This window comes from Protopterus annectens, chromosome 3.part1 (assembly GCF_019279795.1).
Source record: "Protopterus annectens isolate FY-2018-M chromosome 3.part1, PAN1.0, whole genome shotgun sequence".
Lineage (NCBI taxonomy): Eukaryota > Metazoa > Chordata > Ceratodontiformes > Protopteridae > Protopterus > Protopterus annectens.
The window spans coordinates 377,146,233-377,168,927 of NC_056732.1; the positions used below are offsets into that span (position 1 = coordinate 377,146,233).

Here is a 22,695-nt window from a genome sequence, read left to right on the forward strand (position 1 = left end):
TCAAGAATCAATGGTTGGCTTGTGCTTTCCTTAAATGGGCAGATAAGTTCCCTTTGGGAACAAAAAATTTTCAATTTCTTAATTTTTTTTTATTATTATTTTATTACTTTCCTGTTCAGGAAAGTTATTTTAAAGCTTGGAATATTGTATTGTAACATACTGTCTCAAGACTGTAACATACTTTTAAACGGAGATCTCTTTTTTTTCTGTCAGCTTAAAAGTAGTGTAACCAAAAACATATTTTCTGTGGAGAAATTCTGTTTATTTTTCCATTTTGGGGCTGACATAGTGTTGTAAAGTGCTTTTTTGTGTTTTTCTCTTTTTTGTGTTTTTCTCTGTCAAAATAAGGAACTTGTATGGGCTGGTAGTTTTTCCGTCAATTGCTCCTTGTCTTCCCTGGAAAAGAGGCACCATTTTCGGCTTGACCGTGGAACAGACTACCATTCCCATGGTCGGTTCTTCTTCCAAACTCAAAAAGAAAAAGTTAAACAAACAGCCTTTTCCACCACTGCAGGCAAGCAGTTTGCCTCATCTGTAGGTCTGTGACTTTGCTGTAACCATTTGTTGTACCTCAGACCATTCATCTTTTCCTCGGATCCCTCTGGTATAGCACCTACAGCCACTATGGAATGGGTGTTAACCAGGTTATTTGCGGCTGTTGGAGTTCCCTCATTAGGCAAGGGAGGTCCACTCCTGTCAGTCCTGGGAGAGGGAACAGTGAAGGTTTCATTGCTGTATCAGAATGCTGTGCCAATCTTTGGGGAAGCAGCTGCTACCATTAGTAACACAGGTGGTCCTATTTTTATTGACAAAAAGAAACAGAAAACCAAGCAGGTGTCTACTTCTTCTCAAATTTCTCCTGATAGGAGTAGTTTACTGGGTCTGGATCAGGGTTTAATTCAGGGTATTGCTCCTTCTTGTAAAGTGTCTGGTAAAGGAAAGAGGGACTGATCTTTTCCTGAAGAGATTCAAGATTCTAAATATGAACAGGAAGGTGCAGAGATGGATACATTCTTTCCCTCAGATTTCTGATTCAGACTCAGAGGAGAGCTCAGGGTATAATTCTCCTTGTTGGGGATTTCTGTTTCTGTGCAACTTTTGCTTGAATGTGCCAGTGTTTTCAGTGGGATAACACTTAGGTTTCTCAGTCCCTCAGAAAATGTTATTAGTTGTTACAGAAGGATTCTGTAGAACCCACACCTATTGCTCTTGCTCTGTCTGCTTTACAGGATGTGTGTATTACTGCCTGCAGTTTTCCTGATAGTCTGCCAACTGCCCCTAAAAGGTCAGATAGGATTTATAAAGTTCCTCAGTCTTTTAAATTTCATGCACTGTTCCCAAACTTGACCCAAAAGCTATAGCTTTAATTAGATTCCAACTAATAATAATGGTGATAAGCATTTAGTTAATTCCAACCCTACTCTTTCTGATAAGGATGGGAAAATTATTGATATTGTGGAAAAAGGAGTATACTTCTACAAATTTGATTTTAAACATTTTGAATTGTCAGGCTGTTGTGTTAGTTTGTTGTGACAAATTGTTAAGGCATGAGGAATGTTTTATCTGCAGTTTCTTGTGAGGAAAATTCTGATTTAAATAACTTATTTTCTTCTGTTGCACAGGGCACTATTCATTGTTCGTAGTGTGTATAAGACTCTGTTAATACTTGAGACTTCCAAAATCTCTGCACATTGATTAACAGCTTAATTCTAGCTCTTCCTGTATCAAAACAGAAACTCAGCAAAGAAGGCCAGTAGACTTGTGTTTATAGGTAAATTTCAGTTACTGGATGCCAGGAAAAAATAAATACAGAGGATCATAGGAAGTTACTAGGCTATTGGCCCTGAGACCTTTTCAAGTCTAGCCAAGAATTTAACCCATGTTCCGACAAGTCAACACCCAATGTCCCTGTCCAGTAGGGACACAGGTACATACATGTATACATACATACATACAAATATTTCAAGCACAGGAATTAATGCCCTTCTAGCTTGCCAATATACCAAAACACTTGTTCCCATAAGTGTCCAGGCTGTTCTTAAAAATATCTAAACTAGTACTTGCTTTAATGTAATTTGGCAGTCTATTCCATGTATCAGCTATGATGCCAGAGAACCAATTAGTACACTTCTCATTCCTATAGAATCTTCTGCATAGGTTTTCTGATGAGTCTCTAGTACTTTTTGATAACCCCAAACATTCCCAGAGGTAGTTGTCTCTAAATGCACTATATACTTGAATAAGATCTCCTCTTAGATATCTGTAAGAGACACTGTACAAGTTATTTATTTATTTAACATTTGTTAACCGGGAAATTCCGACTTGGAACAAACCAATTTTCAGCGGAGGCCCGGGGAGAAACACTCCAGACGCATGTCTTTGTAAGGCGGGAGGAAACCAGAGCACTTGGAGGAAACCCACAAGAATGCAGGAAGGACATACAGTCTCCACACAGAAGGCACCCCAGCCGGGAATCGAACTGGAGAACCCCTTGCTGTGAGGCGACAATGTTACCGCTGCAATACTGGGCCCACAAGTTCAGATATTTTAGTCTTTCATGATAACTTAAATTTTCAAATCCATGGATTCCTTTGGTATATTTCCACTGTACTCTTTCCAATTTACTCATGCTTGTTTTCTTATGGGGTTTCCATATTGTTACTCCATACTCAAGTTTGGGTCTAATGTAACTAACAAACAATGACTTCATCATTTTTGTTTTCCTAGACTTTATAAATCTTTTTATACAACCTATAGTTTTATAACTATTATTAAGCAATTGGTTGATTAGAAAAACTCTTAGCTGAATCTACTCTTATACCTAGGTCCTTAAATGAGTCGTCAGTTTCAATCACTGTGTGTTGTATTAAATATTCACCTTTCAGTTTATGTCTCCCAAATCTCGTATGCTTAGTTTTTGATGTATTTATCAGCATATTATTCTCCTGTGCCCAAATGGTCAATTTAATCAAGTTATACATGCCTTATCTGTAACACAATTTTAGTTTGTCTGCATATAGACTGCAGAATACCTCAGATGAAAAAGTTAGGTCTGATTTATACATTCTGAACAGGTAAGGGCCTACACCAGAGCCCTGTGGGACACCCTGAGTGTAACCAAGCATTTCGCCTGTCCAGTTGCAGTATGATACTTGCCATGTCCTATTTGTAAGACATGCAGCTATCCATCTTATCAAGAGTACATCAAATACCTAGTTGTACTAATTTATTGATCAATGTTTTGTGCATGACCCTGTCCAATGCTGAAGTTAAATCTATATAAATTACATCACAGCACAATTTTTCATTCATAGCTGCTATTACATTGTTATAGAACATCATGTTACAGGTGGTAATAGATCGATTTTCAACATATGCATGTTGGTGTATGGTTTCAAGTTCCAGCCTATCCATTTCTGACAATAACTTATCCAATATTACCTTCTCCATTATTTTTCCACAACATGAAAGTAGACTTAAGGGTCTATATGACTGGGTTTGTCCAACTACCCTTTCCCTTGAAGTCAGATTTAATAAGCGCATGTCTCCAATTTTGAGGAATCTCCACATATTTATATGACTTAGTGAATAGTAGATATAATTGTACAGTAAGTTCTTGTTGAAGTGTTCTCTGGTCATTGTTACTAATTCTGCCTCCTCCCTGTGCTTTGTTTGGATTCAATTTGCACAGTTCTTTTTTCAATATAATCTAATTTGATTCCAGTATCTGGGATTACCTGGATGTCACTAGGACAACTTATCACCTCTTTTAATCAAACTGTTTTGCATAAGATTTTGTAAATATATCTATAATCTGTTGTGTCTGAGAATAAATTTTAGAATCTACACACAGTTTATCAGTTTGTGTGTCTTTACTCCTTTCACATTTTATGCATCTATAAAAAAAGGTTTCCTGTTATGCTCAATGTCTTTATATACATTTCTTCAATTTTTTCTTGATCTTTTCTAACACTATGCATAGTCTGTTTGTCCAGCTATTTTATTTCAGTTTTCAGGTGGAATCCCAGGGGTGTATTTTCTGTTCCCCATCCAGTTATCCAGGTTGCGCTAAAAAAGGGTTAATGAGGTAATTTGCTTGACATGGAGAGGGAGTCTATTCCACAGAAGGGGAGTCTCTGGGACACAAATCTGTCCCGCCAACAAGTCCTATTGATGTCGCAGACCAGGTTGAGGTTGTGTATGCAGGTTACTCGAGTGGAGCTTGACTTGCAGATATGCAGCAGTCCCATCAAGGTGGGGTCTGAGATTGCTTTGTATGCCAGACAGAGGTCACCTCTGAGGAGTCTGTATGAGACTGAGTAGAGGGACAGGGCTTTTAGCCTGTCTGTGTAGAGTAAATATTTGAGGATGTAGATTCTTGTGGTGAGGAACCTCTGTGGTCTGTCCAGCCAGCTTCTGCATGTGTTTTGTGAGGTACATGCCGAAAGGAGCATTGTACTCAATAATGGGTCTTATAAGGGAAGAATACAGGGATGGTATGACCTCCTTGTCCTTGGGTGAGATACCCTTCTTACTAATGAGGTGGGCCATGTAGAAAGCTTTCTGTACAGTTGGGGCAATATAGTGGTCAGAAGTCAGATTGATATCAACCTGCGTGCCCAAGTCCCTTACAACTGATTGCGTGTTTAGGACCTTCTTATTAATGTGATCATTTGTGGGGATATCACTCTCCCCCAAAGGGGATGATGATGATTTTTTTTGGCATTCAGTTTGAGGCCATGTTTCTGGCACCAGTCATTTGTTTTGGTGAGACCCTCTTGGAGGATATCCTCATCATTAGGGGAATTGATGACAGTGCCCAGCTTGCAGTCATCTGCAAACTTGATCAGTCACCGCCCACTGGTTTTGGCCTGCACGTCAGAAAAGTATATCCCAAGCAAGAGGACCTGGAAAAATCAGCTACAAAAAGTGAGGAAGAAACACTGACTGGGGAAAGTTCTGCAGCTGTTCAGCAAAAAGCAGTGCAACCTCCAGACATGAATTCCAGTAACCTACAGGAAGATATAAGACAGCTGCACACAGACCTGGTTAAAATAAATTAAACACTGATGGAGTATATCAACACAAATAACAAAAGGTTGGAAAAAATGGAAGAAGCTTTAAACAAATATTCAGATGAGGTGATAAAGCTGCAAAAATCTGAGGTTGAAATGAAGAAAAGGCTGACTGAATATGAGACTAAAATTAGAGGACACTGCACATAGGGAGAACCTGAGATTTTTAGCTATACCGGAGAAGCTGGAAGGAACAGACTGTATTAATTTTATGAAAGCACAAATAATCAACCGGAAGTGGTATTCCACAGCAGGAGTTGTTAGTTGAAAGGACACATCATGGTTATGCTCCAAACCTCCAATGTAGGCCTTTAATAGTAAAGATGCTATCCTACCAGCAGAAGGATTTGATTCTGACAAAATTGTGGCAGAAGGACAAAGTACTAAAAGTGGGAGACAGCAGAGTGTTTATGGATAATGACTACTCATTGTACACCAGGCAGAAGAGAAGCAAATTTATTCTGCTATTCAGGGAATATCAAGAAACAGGTGTGAGATTCTTCCCTGGTGGGGTAAAATCATTTTTTGATGTAGTACATGTGAAGGAGGAAATAAAAAAGTTTGTCCAGCATAACGTGAACTGTGAAACAGAAAGAGGTTCTGCTTCTTCTTGTTCTGGTAATAAAGACCACAGAGAAACTGCACATGTGAAACTTTTTCCAGTGCTTAAATGGAAAATCTTAGAGTGAAGGAAGGAAGCACAAGAGTTGACTAGAAGAATCAAGAGTACATTGGAAATGAAGCAGAGACAGGATTTGAACAGTAATAAAACCAATAACTTAATGTGGGATTACAATGAGATAATTATATGTGTGAAGTATGACAGAAGAAAAAAATGTGGAACTATTGGACTTTTTCAGAATTTGTTGGAATTGTGGGAGACTCTAAAGCATATGCCCTACTTCATGTCATTAATATTCAAAAAATGTTTTGGGGGAAGAGCAGGGAGAAAGTTAACTGCAAGTAAAGAAAATGTTTGTCTTACTAGCACTATTTTTGTGGTGTATGGTTTTCTGTGCATGCTATAAAGTTAATTTTTCTCAGTTATTTTTAAGTGTAATGGGGATTGTAAACAGGTGCTGTTGTTCTTTTTTTTTCTTTCTCCCTTTTCTCTTTTTTCTTCTTCAGTTTCAAGAAATGTAAGCAATGCAATGAAAAAAACCTGGTTAAAAGAGAATGATGAAAGAAAAATGAATGTGCTTTTTCCTGTTCTTGCTTGGGGGAAATGACTGGATTAAGGACCTTAGATTGATTTAGTAACAAATTTTAAGAGTAATCAAGTAAATGCAAATGAATATTGAATATTATGAGGCTTTTTTTCTAGCAAGTACACGTATGCTGAGTTGCAGTTCTGCAGATGGTCTTCATGTTTCCATGGAAACGATCTGATAAAGAGAAACTGGCTTTCTGGTTCTCATGTCTCCATGGAGAAAGTCTGATAAAAGAAACTGGCTACAGTCTGGTGGAGAGTGATTGGCTGAAGAAAAAAAAACTGAGAAGAGAAAGTGGCTAGGAGATAATGTTCTCTGAAAGCATTCTGGGGTTTTCCCAGCTGGGAGAGCTGTAAAAAAGACAAACCCAGTTAGCACTTAGTAGAAGCACAGGCTACTCCATGCATCTTAGCATGTTTAACCTTTCCTTTAGGTTAACTCCGGTCTGTAAGTGTGTCTACCAGTTTGGGACTTTTGCTCCTATTAGGAGGGTAAAACTTCAGATTATATAGTTTTATGTGCTAGTATTAAGTTAATAGGTTTCAGGGAGGCATCGGGGGTGTGTGTTTTTATTTATTTATTTATTTTTTGTTTTGAGGGCTTTCAATAAAACAAAAAGTTTTGTAAGATGTGACATAGGCTGAAATGGATAGGACAAGAAACAACTGTATAAAATTTCAACCTGACAATCAGTATATGCTTGTAACACAAAAGCTGGAACTAAACATTTAACAAAAAGGTGTTATACATAAAAGGTGGGAATAATAACTTTTTAATGCAATGATCCTTTGTGTAATGTCTTTAAATGACAGTCTCACAGATAAAAAAAGAAAGTGAACTATATTAAAAATGTATAGTGTTAATAGTTATATTACTGGAAACACACTTAGAAAGCACTGAACATGTGAATTTGATAAAGAAAGGTTTTCAGGATAGTTATTCCACAGAATACCTGGGACAAAGGAAAAGAGGAGTACTTATATTAATTGCAAGAGGAGCTCCAAAATGATAGACGATGATAAAAGAATATAATGGCAGATTTGTAGTGCTAAGGGGCTACTGGCAAGGGAGGAGGATTACACTGGCATGTATTTATATTCCACCTAAAACTGCTTTAATGGAGCTTAGGAAAATTCTGGGAGAAATAATCAGTTTTCAGCAAGGAATATTACTTATAAGTGGGGACTGGAATGTGATTTGCAACAGTGAAAATGTGTCTGGGTGTACAGAATGGAAAGTATAACAAAGAAGGGTAGATTTTTGAAGAAATTTATGAATATATTTAGCATGGAATATGTGAATTCAGCAATAGGAGTTCAGAGTGAATTTACATATCATTCCTCAAAATATAAAAAACTGGGCTAGGACAGACAGAATTTACATTTCACAGGAATGTGTGCATTTAATTGAAAGTCTTGATATGCACCCAATAACTATTTCAGATCATATGTCATTAATAACTAAAGTAAAAACACAGGGTAATGAAATAAAAATGAGATACTGGTGCTTTCCCACCTATCTGTTGAAAAGAGAGGAATGTTAGGAATGGGTAGTGGAGATTATTCAGGAGCTGTTAGAAGAGGATAGACATTTCTTATGAAAATATAGTTAGGGAATGAGATAAAATTAAGGTGTTAAAAATATGGTGGAAATAAAAGAAAGGGAGCTATGGTTAAGAAGTAACAAGAACTATTTAGAGAGTCTGACAAATGTTAAAGTATTGCAAAATAGGGGGAATCTCACAGAACAAGAAAAGGATCAACTGCAGAATGCTAAACAGAAAATAAGGGATTGCCTTGATAATATGCACAAGTTTAGAAAGATTGCTGTTAAGCAACTGTTTTTTTGATGATAACAGTAGAGTACAAAAACTTTTAGCACAACGACTCCGGCAACAGAAAGTGGCAAGGGCTGTTGCCAAGGTTAGGGACCCTATAAGAAGGAAGATAACAAGAGATCCTGTAGAGGTATTAGAAACATTTCGGAAATTCTGTGAAAGTCTGTATAAAGCAGAGAAATATGGAAATCAAGAAAAGGTACAAATGGGAAATGTTTATGGAAGAATTAAATATGTCAAGGTTAGAGGTAGATGAGGCTCAATTACTAACTGTTAGGATAGGAGGAGGTGAGATAAAATTTGTGATGTCTAACCAATCTACAGGAAATTCCCCAGGAATAGATGGTATTCCTGTGGAAGTTTGGAAGCAAGGAGAGAAAAAATATGATAAAGATCTGGAAGGTTGAAAACACAAAAAGCTGTTACTGGAACACAAAAGGCAACTGCAGTCAGTAAAAAAACTCTCTTTACTCCTTAAGCACTCAGGTAGCTTTTCGTACGCACTGTGTACGAACTTCATAAACAAATATTGTGTTTGCATAAGCATATGATTTATAAGTTTTTACATATTATAGTATGCTTTTAAGATATTAGATACGTACTTCTATTTCATACATATATCAATTTTAATAGAAATAATGTAGGACTTATTGACATATTGTTACCAGGTTAGCGATTTGCTAAAAGTCATTACTTGATGTTGATTGTAAAATTCATTACATGAAATTCATTACTTGATGCTTGTTTTTTTTAAAAGTTTTTAAAGTTATTAATTGATGCTGGTTTTTAAATTGTCTATTTTATTTTTAAAAGTTTTTAAGATTTGAACACAATAACTGACGTAATATTAGCTGATCAGCAGGAAGTTACTTAAAGGATGTAGTTAATTAATTAATTCACCCTCTGATGAAGTTCGTACACAGTGCGTACGAAAAGCTACCTGAGTGCTTAAGGAATAAAGAGAGTTTTTTTACTGACTGCAGTTGCCTTTTGTGTAAAAGATCTGGAAGGTTTTGTGTAACAGTATTTTAAGAAGAGAAGTACCAACATCCTGGAAGAAAGCAGTGGTAGCCATAATACCTAAAGTGGGTAAAGATCCATCAGACCCAGCTTCATACAGGCTTGTGTCAATACTAAACCATTAATTTAAAGTGTTCATGTCTATAATGGCTAAAAGAATGACAACAGTATTGTCAAAATGGATAGATATGGATCACTGTGGTTTTGTGCAGGAGTGGCAAACATTTGACAACATTAACAGAACATTGATCCTGAGGGAAGCAGAATGTAAGAAAATACCATTGTTGTTGGTGGGTCTTAATGCAGAAAAAGCATTTGACAGACTAAGCTGGGACATTATGAGGAGGGCAATGAAAGCTTTGCATTTCCTGAAAAAATGATAAGGTTGATTAGGAGGATATATGAGGGATTGGAGGCGAAAATTAAAATGGGTAAAGTCCTCTTTGATAATTTCTGTTTGAGCAGAGGAACCAGGCAGAGGTGCCCTATTTCCCTTTGTTATTTGCTTTATATTTAGAACCACTGGCAAAGAAAATAAGGGACTCAGAAATTCAAGGATATAATTGGTATGGTAGTCAAGAAAAGCTGTCTCTATTTGCAGATGATATTTTATACCTGACAAAACCAGAAAGAGACATTACAGTGTTGTGGAACATTTTGAGACAGTTTCAAATCTTTTGGGATACAAAATTAATGAAGCTAAAACAAAGGCAATAGCAGTAAATTATGTACCCACACAAGAATTGGTTCAGCAATATCTATATTTACGGTGACATTATAAAATGAAGTATTTAGGAGTATGGATTGAAAATAATTTGGTGTGGACGCCAAGGCTATGTGGGAAGAGACTAAACAAAAGATAATTCAAAAACTGAGAAAATAGAAGCTTTGTTATATGGATATGGATAGTAAGATACAAGCAGTCAACAATGTTTTTAGTCCTTTAATATTATGCACAGGTTAGGCATCCAGAGAAGTTGTGGATAGCAATTAATAAAGTGATGAAGTGCTTTATCTTGGAGTGGAAGATGACAAGAGTCAAGTGGGATAAGCTGATTCGTCCAGTAGAACCTAGTGGATTGAGATTACCTAATTTGAAGAGATACATCAGAGTTACACTGTTAAGGCTCCTATACATAGCACAAGTAGAAAACTAAAATTCAATGTAGAAAGGGATGATGTTGAAATGGGGGAAGCTCAAGAAACAAGGAAAGACTGGGATTTTGGATGCAGGCCTTTAAGGAGAATAACAATAATTATACAAAGTATTATATCCATAAAGTAGGAGAAAAGTATTGTAAGAACTAAGCCAACATGGGAATGGATAAAGGACATTCTGCCCATAGTGATGAATGCAACTAGGGATATAGACAGTAGGCAAGAGGGGCTGGAATTTATTGGAGAAAACTGGCAAAGGAACCAAGGTATTGGGAGGAAGTAACTAGAGAGGGAAAAATATTAGAATGGGAAGATGCCAAGAATTTGCCTGGACTTCAGGTTAGAAATTGCCTTCGCTACCAAGTATTGGTGTCAGAGTATAGGCAAAGAGAAAGAAATAGGGGGTCCTAAATGAAAGACCAGCACCGGTATAGTTTTTAGTAGAATCTAGAACAGAAGCTGCCATTAAAAATGGAATAATTAGTAGAGCATATAAAATTTTGCATTATAACTATAGAATCAATCAGAGGAGGTTAGAAAGGATTGGGAAGAGACTAGATAAGCAATTCACAAAGACATAATAAGAGTATATGTGTATGTCTTCCAAATATGCAACAAAATCTAGAAGATTTAGGATTTTTTGCTTGGAAATGTTTGCATAGATATTTTTATACCCAAGTAGACTCCAGATAATTTTTCCTCAGGTAGACAGCAAATGTTGAAGGTGTAACAGGAAAGAAAGATGTACTTGGGAACATATTTTCTAGAACTGCGGTGGCTTGCTAGACTTTAAGGATTCCCTGCAAGATGCATTGCTGGAGATGCTGGGTGGATGGAATGGTGTGATGAGGGAGATGATTTTTCTGAGCTATGATACAGAAACGAAATTGCCTGGACATGGTAAGCCCTTGCTGTGTCTAATTTTGGTGACTGCTAAAAAAGGAATTACTAGAAAATGGAAATCAAAATCTAAACCAACTATATTAAGAGTAGTGAATATAGTAACAGAGATAAAACAACTGGAATAGAGATCTTTAGAAAAGAGTAGGAGTAAACTTCATAGGAATAAATGTGAACTGTGGGAACAATAAATACAAGGGAGGGGTAAGGTTTAAAAGAAAGCAGGACTTAAATGAGCTATGTAATGTTTGATTGGGTAGATTATCAGTGATTTATAATGTTTGCAACTGGGAGTGTGTCAGTATGGTTTGTGATATAAAATGCTTGCAACTAGGATTGTGTCGGCGTCGTTTGTTTTCATTTATGTAAATGTATGATCGCTTAATGATTGCTTATGTTGTAAGTGATGATTTAATAAAGGTGTTTCATGTTTAACAAAGGGGGCAGGGATTGAATAATTTATGTAATGTTGCTTAGGTTATATGATGTATAGCAGTATATGTGAAGTATAGTGTTTATTAATGTTAATTTATTAATGCAATTTGATTAGTCTTGTATAAATTTAAATTTGATTATGTCACAAGTGATAATTCAATAAAGGTGTTTAAAAAAAACAAAAGAGTTTGTTAATACTTCTTCCAGGGCTTTGGCCAGTGGTGTGCTGTTTTCTGGGGGTTGCTTGGCTGCATTTGCAGAACTGCTCAGATGATGTTAAAATGAGATTTTAAATTCTCCCTCAGATAGAGATTTTGGATTTGGGTACTGTGCTGCAGAGTTGATCAAAAAATGTGACGAAAGGGGCAAGTTGATCCAGGGAATATGTACATTTTTTTCAGTCCTCCTTTTCCAAATTGTCCAAGAGATTTTCTATCTCTTCAGCCAGTTTTGGCAGAAAGCAGATTAAACAGTCTCAATAACATTTAAGTAAACAGACATTGAAGAAGAAATGGCAAGGGGGTTCTAAAGAGAAGTCTTGAATCTTCCAAAACCAAGGACAGTCTAGCGAGTCTGAATGACTTTTCAAGCGACCTTGTGATCTCCCCAACCCTGGTCCCTTTCTTCTTCCAGAAAGTATTAATCTCCATTTTTTTTCACTTTGGCAACAGATTGTTTCAGACAAATGCTTTTTGAAAATCTTCCATCAAGGTTCCAGATGGCAGTGTGAGGAAATTCCTCCTTTCCATGAGGTCATTCATCTTCCCAAAATCAGACTCTGTTGTTTCCACCCTGTTTTTCATCACTTCTGTATTCATCCAGACTTCAGGCGTTTCTCAGGGTTTTGTGTATCTGGATCACATTGTCAAATCTCTGCCTTACCCTTTGGACTATCCACTGCACCAAGAGTGTTCATAACATGTCTAACTCAAGTTATACCTCATTAAGGCTGCAAGGTATATAGGTTTTTCCATATTTTGATGACTTGCTTATCTTTGCAGAGTCTTTTTCAAAGTGTCAGGAATCTCTGTCTTTGGTGAGAGATCTCTTACACAAGCTGGGATTCCAAGAGAATGTTCAAAAGTCTGTCAGACGTTATTGTGTTCCTGGGATGTCAACCAGACACCTCATTTCAAAGAGCTTTCCTTCCATAGGAAAATAATGGATCTATATTTAGTTCTGTTTGTAAGGTTTTCCATTCAGATTTTGATCACTGTAAGAGAATATCTCGGGATTATGGGTCTCATGGCATCTGTGATTCTCATGATACCCATGGCAAGATTCCACGTGAAAAAGATAAAGTAGTATCTGAAATCTCTTTGATCTGCGCATCAGCACCCTTTATCTTTTCAAATCACAGTGCTGGTGTTTGTCAGAAAAGAGATCTTTTGGTGGAGATAAGAGATACCCTTGAATCCAGGTTTCCTCTTCTCCCTCCTTGCTCCAAAGCAGTCATTCACTACATATGCTTCAGACTTTGCTTGGGGAGTAGTTTCAGGAGGGTTAAAAACTGCAGAGGGTGTGGGATACCAAGGACAGATTCAAGCACATAAATTTCGAGGAGATCCTTGCCCTGATCTAGGCACTCAGCTCTCTGAACCATCTTTGGTCCCAGGACCTCTTCAAGTGGTTTCAGACAAGATTTTTGCAAAGTTGCAAATATTACAAATAATGCTTAAAATATACAATTGCATAAAGATTTTGTTTTAAAAAAAAATTCACATTTTACTTTCATATATTGGTATTACTGTTTAGAAAAAAAAATATTTATTTGACATTTGTTTACCGGGAAAGTTCAACTTGAAACAAAGCCAATTTTCAGCGGAGGCTCAGGGAGAAATGCTCCAGACACATGTTTTTGTAACATGGGAGGAAACCAGAGCACCCTAAGAAAATCCACAGAGACTCAGGGAGGACATGCAGACTCCACACAGAAGGCACCCCAGCCGAGAATGGAGAACCTCTTGCTGTGAGATGACAATGCAACCACTGCACCACTGCGCCGTCCAAATAAAAATGAATAAAATAAGCAAATTTCCAATTAATTGTTACGTATATGGTAGAGTTTTGAAAACTGTGTTATTCGACATCTGCTTGATGTACCAGATACAACACATTAACTGAGTCACAGCAAGTTTGTAAGTAACAATGTACATGCGTTCTCATGTTGGTTCATTTAAACTTGGTATTTTATCAACTAATGTGGAAATTAAAAGAAGGTTTTTGCAGGGGCTAATCTCATGCTTCCCTTTGTGAAAGACTTCCTCTCCCTAAACCTCTCTTACTTTAATATTCTCATTCCAGAGATACTACATCTCTGACAAAGAAAGAACATTGGTAGGTAATAACTTTCTTGCTGTTTCTTGTGAGGTGCTCTGATCTTGGACCACCCAGAGTGCTTTACAATGCAAGAACCTGCAATCTTGCTCATTATTAAAACTAAGTGAAACTTAAGCAAATGACAGCAACTAGCATTTGAGCTGTAGTGTTCTGAGCAAATGGCTGCAGGCCACCAAGTTTAGTTTAGTTGAGTTGTCACCTTTTAAATACTCAAAAAGTGGGACATTTTTGACACAAATGTGAGATTTTGCAGAGCAAAACATACCCACAGCCATTGCAGAGGAGTCTTGTTTATTTCTGTGAAATTAAAATCTCACTCTTGTACAATTTGAGTTGTTTCTGTTAAGATATTTCACACAAAATAATTTCTTTTTGCAATTATGAAAAGAACATTAGAAAATATTTTTGCCCTAAAATCTCAGGACATTTTAATTTTTCATGTTGTTTTCATTTAGTACACCTTCTCAAATAGGGCATATATAGGGGCAGTGGTTATTCCTTTCACCAAGTTGTAGATAAAATATGCTGTCAGTGGTATTTACACAGTGTATGCACGTGAGCTGTTGAGTTACTGTAAAATATTCCCCTTTGTATGATCACTTATCTGATTATGGTACCTGACTCAGAACTCCACTTTCAGGCCATATCAAGCCTGTGAATGTGTAACATATTGCCTTTTGTCAGATGTCTTATATGTCTGCCTTACTCACTTGCATGCATCATACCCCTTGGACCTCATATTTGCTTTTACATTCATCCATATTTTAACTCTGAAAAAGCCTTGTAGATCTGGAATTTGAGTATGTGTGTTAGGCAGGGACAGTATATCAGAAATGTAGAAAACCAGGTGCATTAACATGGCAGATCTCTCATTTAATACCTGTAGTATGTGACATCATATTTTAACTCTGAAAGAAGCCTTGTGGATCTGGAATTTGAATATTTGTATCCACTGCGGACAGTATATTAGTAAATCAGAAAAGTTGAAAGCTAAGTGCATTATTTATTGAGATTTGATTACCGTGAAAGTCCAACCGGGTAGGAGCCCATATTCAGTGGTGGCCTGGGAAGAAAAGCTCCAAAGTATTACCAAACTATTACCACACATTTTAAGAATAATGATTTTACAATCTTTAAAAATAATAAAAAAAAACTACAGTTTAAATAATTATATCAGTTGAGCATAAAATGAAAACATTTGGTTAAGAATAGATACCAGTTATATGAAAATTGAGTATTTAGTGAAACTGTTGCCAGTTTATAGAGAAATTAAAGTTTTTATAAAATAAACAAGATTTGCAATATGAAGTGAGAGAAAAACAGGCTTAAGGTATATTTGGGGAGACTTGACAGATCTCTACTTTAATGCCTGTGGTGTGTGACATTAAATTTTAACTCTGAAACATGCCTTGCAGATATGGAATTTGAATACTTGTGTTGGCTGGGGATAGTATACCTGTATATCAGAGAAGTAGAAATCCAGGAGCATTAACATGGCAGATCTCTCATTTAATATCTGTAGTATGTGTAGGATAAAGGTAAGGATGAACTCATCTTAGCATGTTGACAAATCAGGTAAACTAGAAGCAAAATTGAATTTTCAGTGAAGTAGTGATAGTTTGCAATATTTTTAAATACTATTAAATTGAAATACAATGTTTTCTGTAAAATAAATCTGTCTGTTAGACAGAGACATCTGTGAATTACATATGAAGATGGCACAGCAAACAAAGTACATAATTTGGTGTTACATTAGACTTTTGAAATAAAAACAAGCTACTAAACTTCTAATAGGAACATAAACTTGCAGTTGAAAATATTTTTTGTTGTACAGTGTAAATGAGTTGTGGTCAGTTAAGCATGAAAAGTTAAATATTTGCAGCAATTTGTGTCACTGACTGACTTTTTTGTCAACAGAAAGGCATTGAACCTTTTGAAGATTTTGAGGACAACTCATGTATAATACCTACATGTGTACCAGGTCCACCTGGTCCCCCTGGGCCTCCAGGCCCCCAGGTAAGGAGAATGTAATATTTATCCTATTCATTATTTCTTATTTATACTATATTGTTTACCATTTCTGAGTTAAGTTTGTAGATTCTATGACTTGTCAGACTAGGATAAATATTTCGCCGTTTGCATTTTCTGTTTTAAAGTAGTGATCTACACTGAATGTCACACTGTTGGTTCTAAATGGTGGCACATGGTTCTACAATATGGTTAGATCTCTAAAAAAAACAACCTATTCCAATTGGGCATAAACTTTGAAGAGGTGAAGAAATGAGAGCGTTGTTCCGGAATTAAGAAGTGAGCCAGTAAAAAGTCCATTCAGTAAAACTCCACTATAAATGTATTTATTTTCTCCAGTGGTAATGGATTACTTCCAGCAACTTAATGTTAGATCTTTGTACCATCATAACCAGTTGGACTTAAATTCCTTAATAAATAATTTGTATTAAATGGAAATGCAGAGACTGGAGATGTAATTTAGATATATTATTTGATGTAACACTGGAGTCTTAAATTAATTTGTGAAAACCATGATAAAAGCTGTAAACATGCCTAATGCTGAGCTTTGCAAATATTTGTGAACTGGTATATATCAGTTTGAGAGAATACAAAAGAATTTCACAGTTTGTATTCAAACACAAAAGGAAGCAGGGTCTGTATCACTTTAGCGAAGTGACAGCTAATTATATATACTGAGATCACACTACAGTAGGGAAAGGGCAGATTTCCTGATCCTCACTGTACCACGATCTCAGTATGAACAGTTCGATAAACGGCATGTAAGTGAACCGAAAATGCTTTTCGTTGAACTGAATTTTCACTGAAGTAATATAGAATCAAAGAGGCATCCTATGAAGAAATGTTATATTTATTGCAGATATAATATGTTTTAAAAATTCTTTCAAGGTGAACTGTAACACTTAACGCTGCTTGATTATTCTTGTTCCATTATTCATGCCTTATAGCCTCCTTCTGTACTTACTAGTGCTTACTATTCTCTCTTTTCCTACTTTCCAGTCTACTCCATTTCATCCTCATTTATATGATGAAAAGGATTATACTTGACTGTGCACACCAACATTGGTCTATCTGTTGGACACTATCCTGAATTGTGCAGGCCTTCTTCTGACACCCATCCACAAGCTGCAGCTATCTGTCACTATATTGTGTGTGGGGGCATACATAGACATGAGTGGATTAACCTGCCTTAGGTCTGACACCCTTCAAATTTACCATATGTGCTGCTCTAGCATTGCTCCTGCTGTGTGGTACCAGAGAACTACTCATCTTGTTGCTGTTGCACCTGTATTTTCTTGTGTCTTTTGCTTGGCATGCTGCCATATAATTAGCTCTCCTATGTTTTGTGTAGCAGTCTGCTCACATATTAGAGCTCTTTGTGTGTACAGTGCTTGTCTACAAGTCCCAGGCAAAGTCTCCAGTTTCCTTCTGTTTTTTTCACCTTTAATTTTAGGTTGAAAGAATTGATAAGACTGTAGTATACCGGAATTAATTGGAAACAATTGAAATGCGACTGGAATGAAAGTCTTTATCTGTTAATTACCCAAACTTGTGCTCAGCAGGTGGCAGTCTCTCATTTATGGGCCAAGTCTTTTGTACTTTTCAGAATGAATTCTGCAAGCACTGTAGTTTGGTTAATAAGGTTTTATATGTTCACAATGTCTGAATACTGTCTTCATTAACAGTGCTAATAAACAATAACAGTCTGTAGAAATGCTGGAATGCTGGTTAGTAATAACAGTGCTGCTAAATATATCCAAAGTTTCTACATGCATATTCTAATTCTCCTGAATAGTATAAACTGAAACTTTCTTTATTTGACCTATCTTCTGTACTCAGGCTCAAGTGTTTGTATTGTAGAGACCCTTTTACATATAAGTCCAAACGCTAACTTCTTTTCTGGAATGCTGGATATTTAATATTTTCTATATGTCAGTCCAAACTAACTAACTTGACTTTCCTAACTGTATCTACTGTATTTCCTAATAATACAAAAACCCTATAATGCTTTTCATGCCTCTTTACCCTTGGTTGCTTTGCTTTCCAAGCCTTGTCTTGCATGTACCTCTTTATCTAGCATTCCATTTCTATGTACATCTTTCCCTTGAGAAAGAAACATTCTGTAAACCTTATTTCTGTACATCTTATGCTTAGCTGTCAAGATTGTACCTTTCCCTTGAAAAAGGAACATTCTATATTTCTCTGAAACTGAATGCATACATGTAAACCCAAGTCTGACTCTATATTACGCCTATTATTATACTTTAATGTACTAATGTCTTTTGGCTTTTCCCAGTTAGGGGTTGCCACAGCGGAACTCCGGTCCGCTAATGATTGGCAGTGGATTTTTATGGTACTGAGGTGCCAGCCCGATGCACAACCTTCAAAGAAGGCACACCCATTCATGCACACCTACTTGCATGTCCTTAAACATCACTCGACCGCGGGGAGGACATGCAGACTCCACACAGAAGGTGCTCCAGCTGAGAATTGAACCGGAGAACCTCTTGCTGTGAGGCGACAAGAATACCCTCACTCTAACAGCTCCCCCTGAGGTCCCTGACAAAAGTTTACAGGGACCTGCTTTTGTAGTTACCTTATATTTGTATGCTTGCTGCTGTAATCTGGTTTGAATATACAGGCTTTACGCCACCTTACTAATAATCTGCAGAGGTGTAATAAACTTGCAGTTTCAATTTTGACCACTAAGTGTCACTTGAGCAGTAATGGCCTGTTTGGATTGAAGTCTTAACATTGAAGTCTGTTAACTTAATGATTTAATTATAACTGGGCAATTGTTTTTCTTTATACAGTGAATAAACTTGCAATTTTAATTTTGATCACTAGGTGTCACTTCTGTTTGGATTGAAGGCTGTTAACTTATAGGTTCATAGGTTCATAGGTGGTACTAGGCTATCTGCCCGAAGGCATTTATAAGCCTAGCCAGAATGTGTTGGCTTTCGCTGTCCCCTTAGATTAGTTCCCTGTGCCTTTGTCCAGCAGAGTCACTGAAGTGATCCCCGGGGTAAAGTTTCTGTTACCCATCCACTCGTCAAAGTTTCTCTTGAAGAGTGTTAGTGAAGAGCTCTGCCTAATGTAGATTGGAATATTGTTCCAAAGCATGGCAAGTCACTGGGACAGGAATATATCCCTCCAGCACATCCTGTTTATTGTTGTGGTGAGGTTTAGATCCCTAGAGCATGTGGCACGACGGGATATGGTTTTCTTTAGGTGGTGCATGTCCATCAATTCTGGGTTGGACACGGCCTTGTATGTCAGGCAGAAATCACTCTGAGTAGGCGGTATGCAACCGAGTACAGCTGGAATTTCTTCAGTCGAGCTGCATAGGGCATCAATTTGAGGCCAGTGATCCTCTTGGTGAGGTACTTCTGTGATCTTTCCAGCTGTTGCAGGTGTCTAGTCAGGTACATCCCAAATGGGGCATTGTACTGTATGGTGGGTTTGATGAGTGATGAGTAGAGGGGCACAATGACCTCTTTTGATCTGGATGCGAACCCTTTTGTGATTAAGTGGGCCACATAGATGGATTTTCTAACAACTTTGGCAATGTCGTTATCAAAGGTGAGATTACTATCTACTTGGGTCCTCAGATCCCTTATTACGTCTTCCGTATTTAGGGGACTACCACCTATGTGGTAGTTTGTGGGTACTTTGTTTTTTCCAGATATGATTTATGATTTAATTTCTATATTACCTAGATCCATAATCTTTAGAGTCTTTGAGTCTAAGTTCTGTTGTATGTGTGATGCATCCAAAACCTACATATTATTCTGAAAATCAGTGTCTTTTAATTATGTGGTATCTAAAACTGATTCGGCCAGATAATTCTTTTAACTCTGCTGTTCTGGAAACAGCATGGAGAAAATGCCATACACCTCCTTAACCTGTCTCTGTGAGTCTTCATTCAAGTTAGACTACGAACTGTTAACCCTGCCTATTTTTCATCCCTATCTCTGTATGTTGTGATGGTAAAATTACACTGCCTATTGCCTATGTTTTTTACCTTATGGAATGGTGCTTTATTGTACCATGATGTCTTTCTCTTATAAAAAATGAAATCTTTTTCTGTTGTCCATTGATTTAAATCTTTAAACATTGTACCATTTAGTCCATTTTCTTTTTTATTGTATAACCTATCAAGCATGATGGCTGTTTTCTGAAGATTAACTGAAATTGGCACTACAAGAATAACTTTATAACTGGTCTTGAAGCATAATTACCATATACTATATAAACTGGTGTGTAAATTCTCATGTAGATTTCTTCATAATGCAATTTACCTTTTTTTAACTTCTATGTAATGTAATAGGTGTCTTGTCTGCCTCCTAAATTTGTGTCTGAAATATTATATGAATATTTATGAGCTGTAATAGTTTATTAAAACTTGTGCTCTCTGTATTTCAGGTCTATACCTTTGCATTTTCTGCTGGTGTCCTCTTAACTTTCTGACTAATGTATGATAATTGTGTAAAGTGCACTGTAATCTGTAAATTAATAAACAAATTAAGCCTGCCCTGTTATGCCTTCAGTATATTGAATAACTAATCTGATGTTGTCAATCTTCATTCATTCTTGTCTATTGGGTTCCCGACTCAGCCATTATATCCAGCCACAAACTCTAGAGCGAAGGCTACCCATACTGCCTGTATTCACGTTACCCCAGATCTCGTTTGCCACATAGAAAATTGGAATTATCAGCCGTGGCTGTCAGCTAAGTGCTTGTAGTTTTTGATATTTAGCTGTCTTTCTACCTTTTTCCTGTAGTATATTTCTATTCTAAAGTTCTGTTTCGGTGTGAGTGACTCTATTTATATCTTTTATCCCATTTCTTAACTCGTTGGTATTAGGCCTCTCCTCCCCTATTACCATTGATAACTCTTGATACCATCGTTGGTATCCTTTTTCCTTTTTCCGTCTCCTTTCTCCCTTATTCTTTACCCCTTTTTAGGTAATCTTGCTATACCATTGTTGGTATATATATATATATATATATATATATATATATATATATATATATATATATATATATATATATATATATATATATAAAAGGCTTGATCTTTCATCTTACCCTATCTTGTGTGTGTGTGTGTGTGTGTGTGTGTGTGTGTGTGTGTGTGTGTTTGTGAACTGTTTACCTGTTTTTGACAGTGGCAGAAAAGCAAAAAGGAACCTCCAGGTTCAAGCAATGTAAAAACTGTGGCAGAAAGATGCCCAATTCGGATGGGCATCTTTCATTTGTTTATTGTTTGGGTGTCCCTCATAGGTTCATAGGTAGGTACTAGGCTATCTGGCTGAAGGCAATTATAAGCCTAGCCAGAATGTGTTGGCTTTCGCTGCCCCCTTAGATTAATTCCCTGTGCTTCTGTCCAGCAGAGCCACTGAAGTGATCCCTGGGGTAAAGTTTCTGTTACCCATCCACTCGTCAAGGTTTCTCTTGAAGAGTGTTAACAAGGAGCTCTGCCTAATGTAGACTGGAATCTTGTTCCAAAGCATGGGAAGTCTCTGGGACAGGAATCTAGCCCTCCAGCATGTCCTATTGATTGTTGTGGTGAGGTTTAGATCCCTAGAGCGTGTGGTTCAAGGGGATATGGTTTTCTTTAGGTGGAGCATGTCCATCAATTCTGGGTTGGACATGGCCTTGTCGAGCTGCATAGGGCATCTGTTTGAGGCCAGTGATCCTCTTGGTGAGGTACTTCTGTGGTCTTTCCAGCTGTTGCAGGTGTTTTGTGAGGTACATCCCAAATGGGACATTGTACTCTATGATGGGTCTGATGAGTGCTGAGTAGAGGGGCACAATAACCTCTTTTGATCTGGATGTGACCCCTTTTGTGATTAGGTGGGCCACATAGAAGGATTTTCTAGCCACTTTGGCAATGTGATTATCAAAGGAGCGATTACTATCTACGTGGGTGCCCAGATCCCTTATTACATCTTCCGTATTTAGGGGACTACCACCTATATAGTAGTTTGTGGGTACTTTGTTTTTTCCAAAGGGGATGACTATGCACTTTTTGGCATTTAGCTTGAGGCCATGATTTTGACACCAGGTATCCGTCTCAGTGAGACCTTTTTGGAGAATGTCTGTGTCAGCCGGAGAGTCAATTATAGCCCCTAGTTTGCATTCGTCTGCAAACTTGGTTAGCCATAGTTTTCCTGTGCTTGCCTGTACCACTGAGAAGTATATGCCGAACAGGAGGGGTTCTACGACTGAGCCCTGTAACCGGTTTAGAGTCGGATCTAACTCCCACAACTCTCACCATTTGGGTTCTGTCCTTGAGCCATTTGGCAACCCATCTTGTTATGTAGGGGGTTTATGTTCAGGCTGGTGAGCTTGTCTATAATACCAGAATGGGGAATGGTATCAAAGGCCTTTGCGAGGTCTAGGTAGGCTGTGTGTACCACCTTTCCCTTGGTCTAGCCTTGGTAACTGTCTCAAAGAAGTCCACCAGGTTTACGAGGCATGATCTGCCCTTAACAAAGCCGATCTGGGTAGGGTCCAGTGTTTGGAGGTTCCCAATGTCTCTGTTAATGAGTTCCATCATGATGCGCTCCATAGCCTTGCAGACCAAGCTAGTCAGGCTTATAGGCGATAGTTCCCTGGGTCTGTTGTCGCTCCACCTTTGTGGAGCGGAATTACCGTTGCTGTGCGCCACTCTATGGGTTCATA

General features: G+C 37.4%; 1 protein-coding gene across 1 annotated transcript in view; it reads left to right on the forward strand.

The window, feature by feature from the left end:
* The window catches only part of COLQ (collagen like tail subunit of asymmetric acetylcholinesterase), a 3,098,435-nt gene that overhangs the window by 838,572 nt on the left and 2,237,168 nt on the right, over positions 1-22,695 (forward strand). Inside the window, exon 3 of the mRNA XM_044066844.1 lies at positions 15,894-15,992. Coding sequence (XP_043922779.1) covers positions 15,894-15,992 — 99 coding nt within the window. The remainder of the gene's footprint in view (positions 1-15,893; positions 15,993-22,695) is intronic.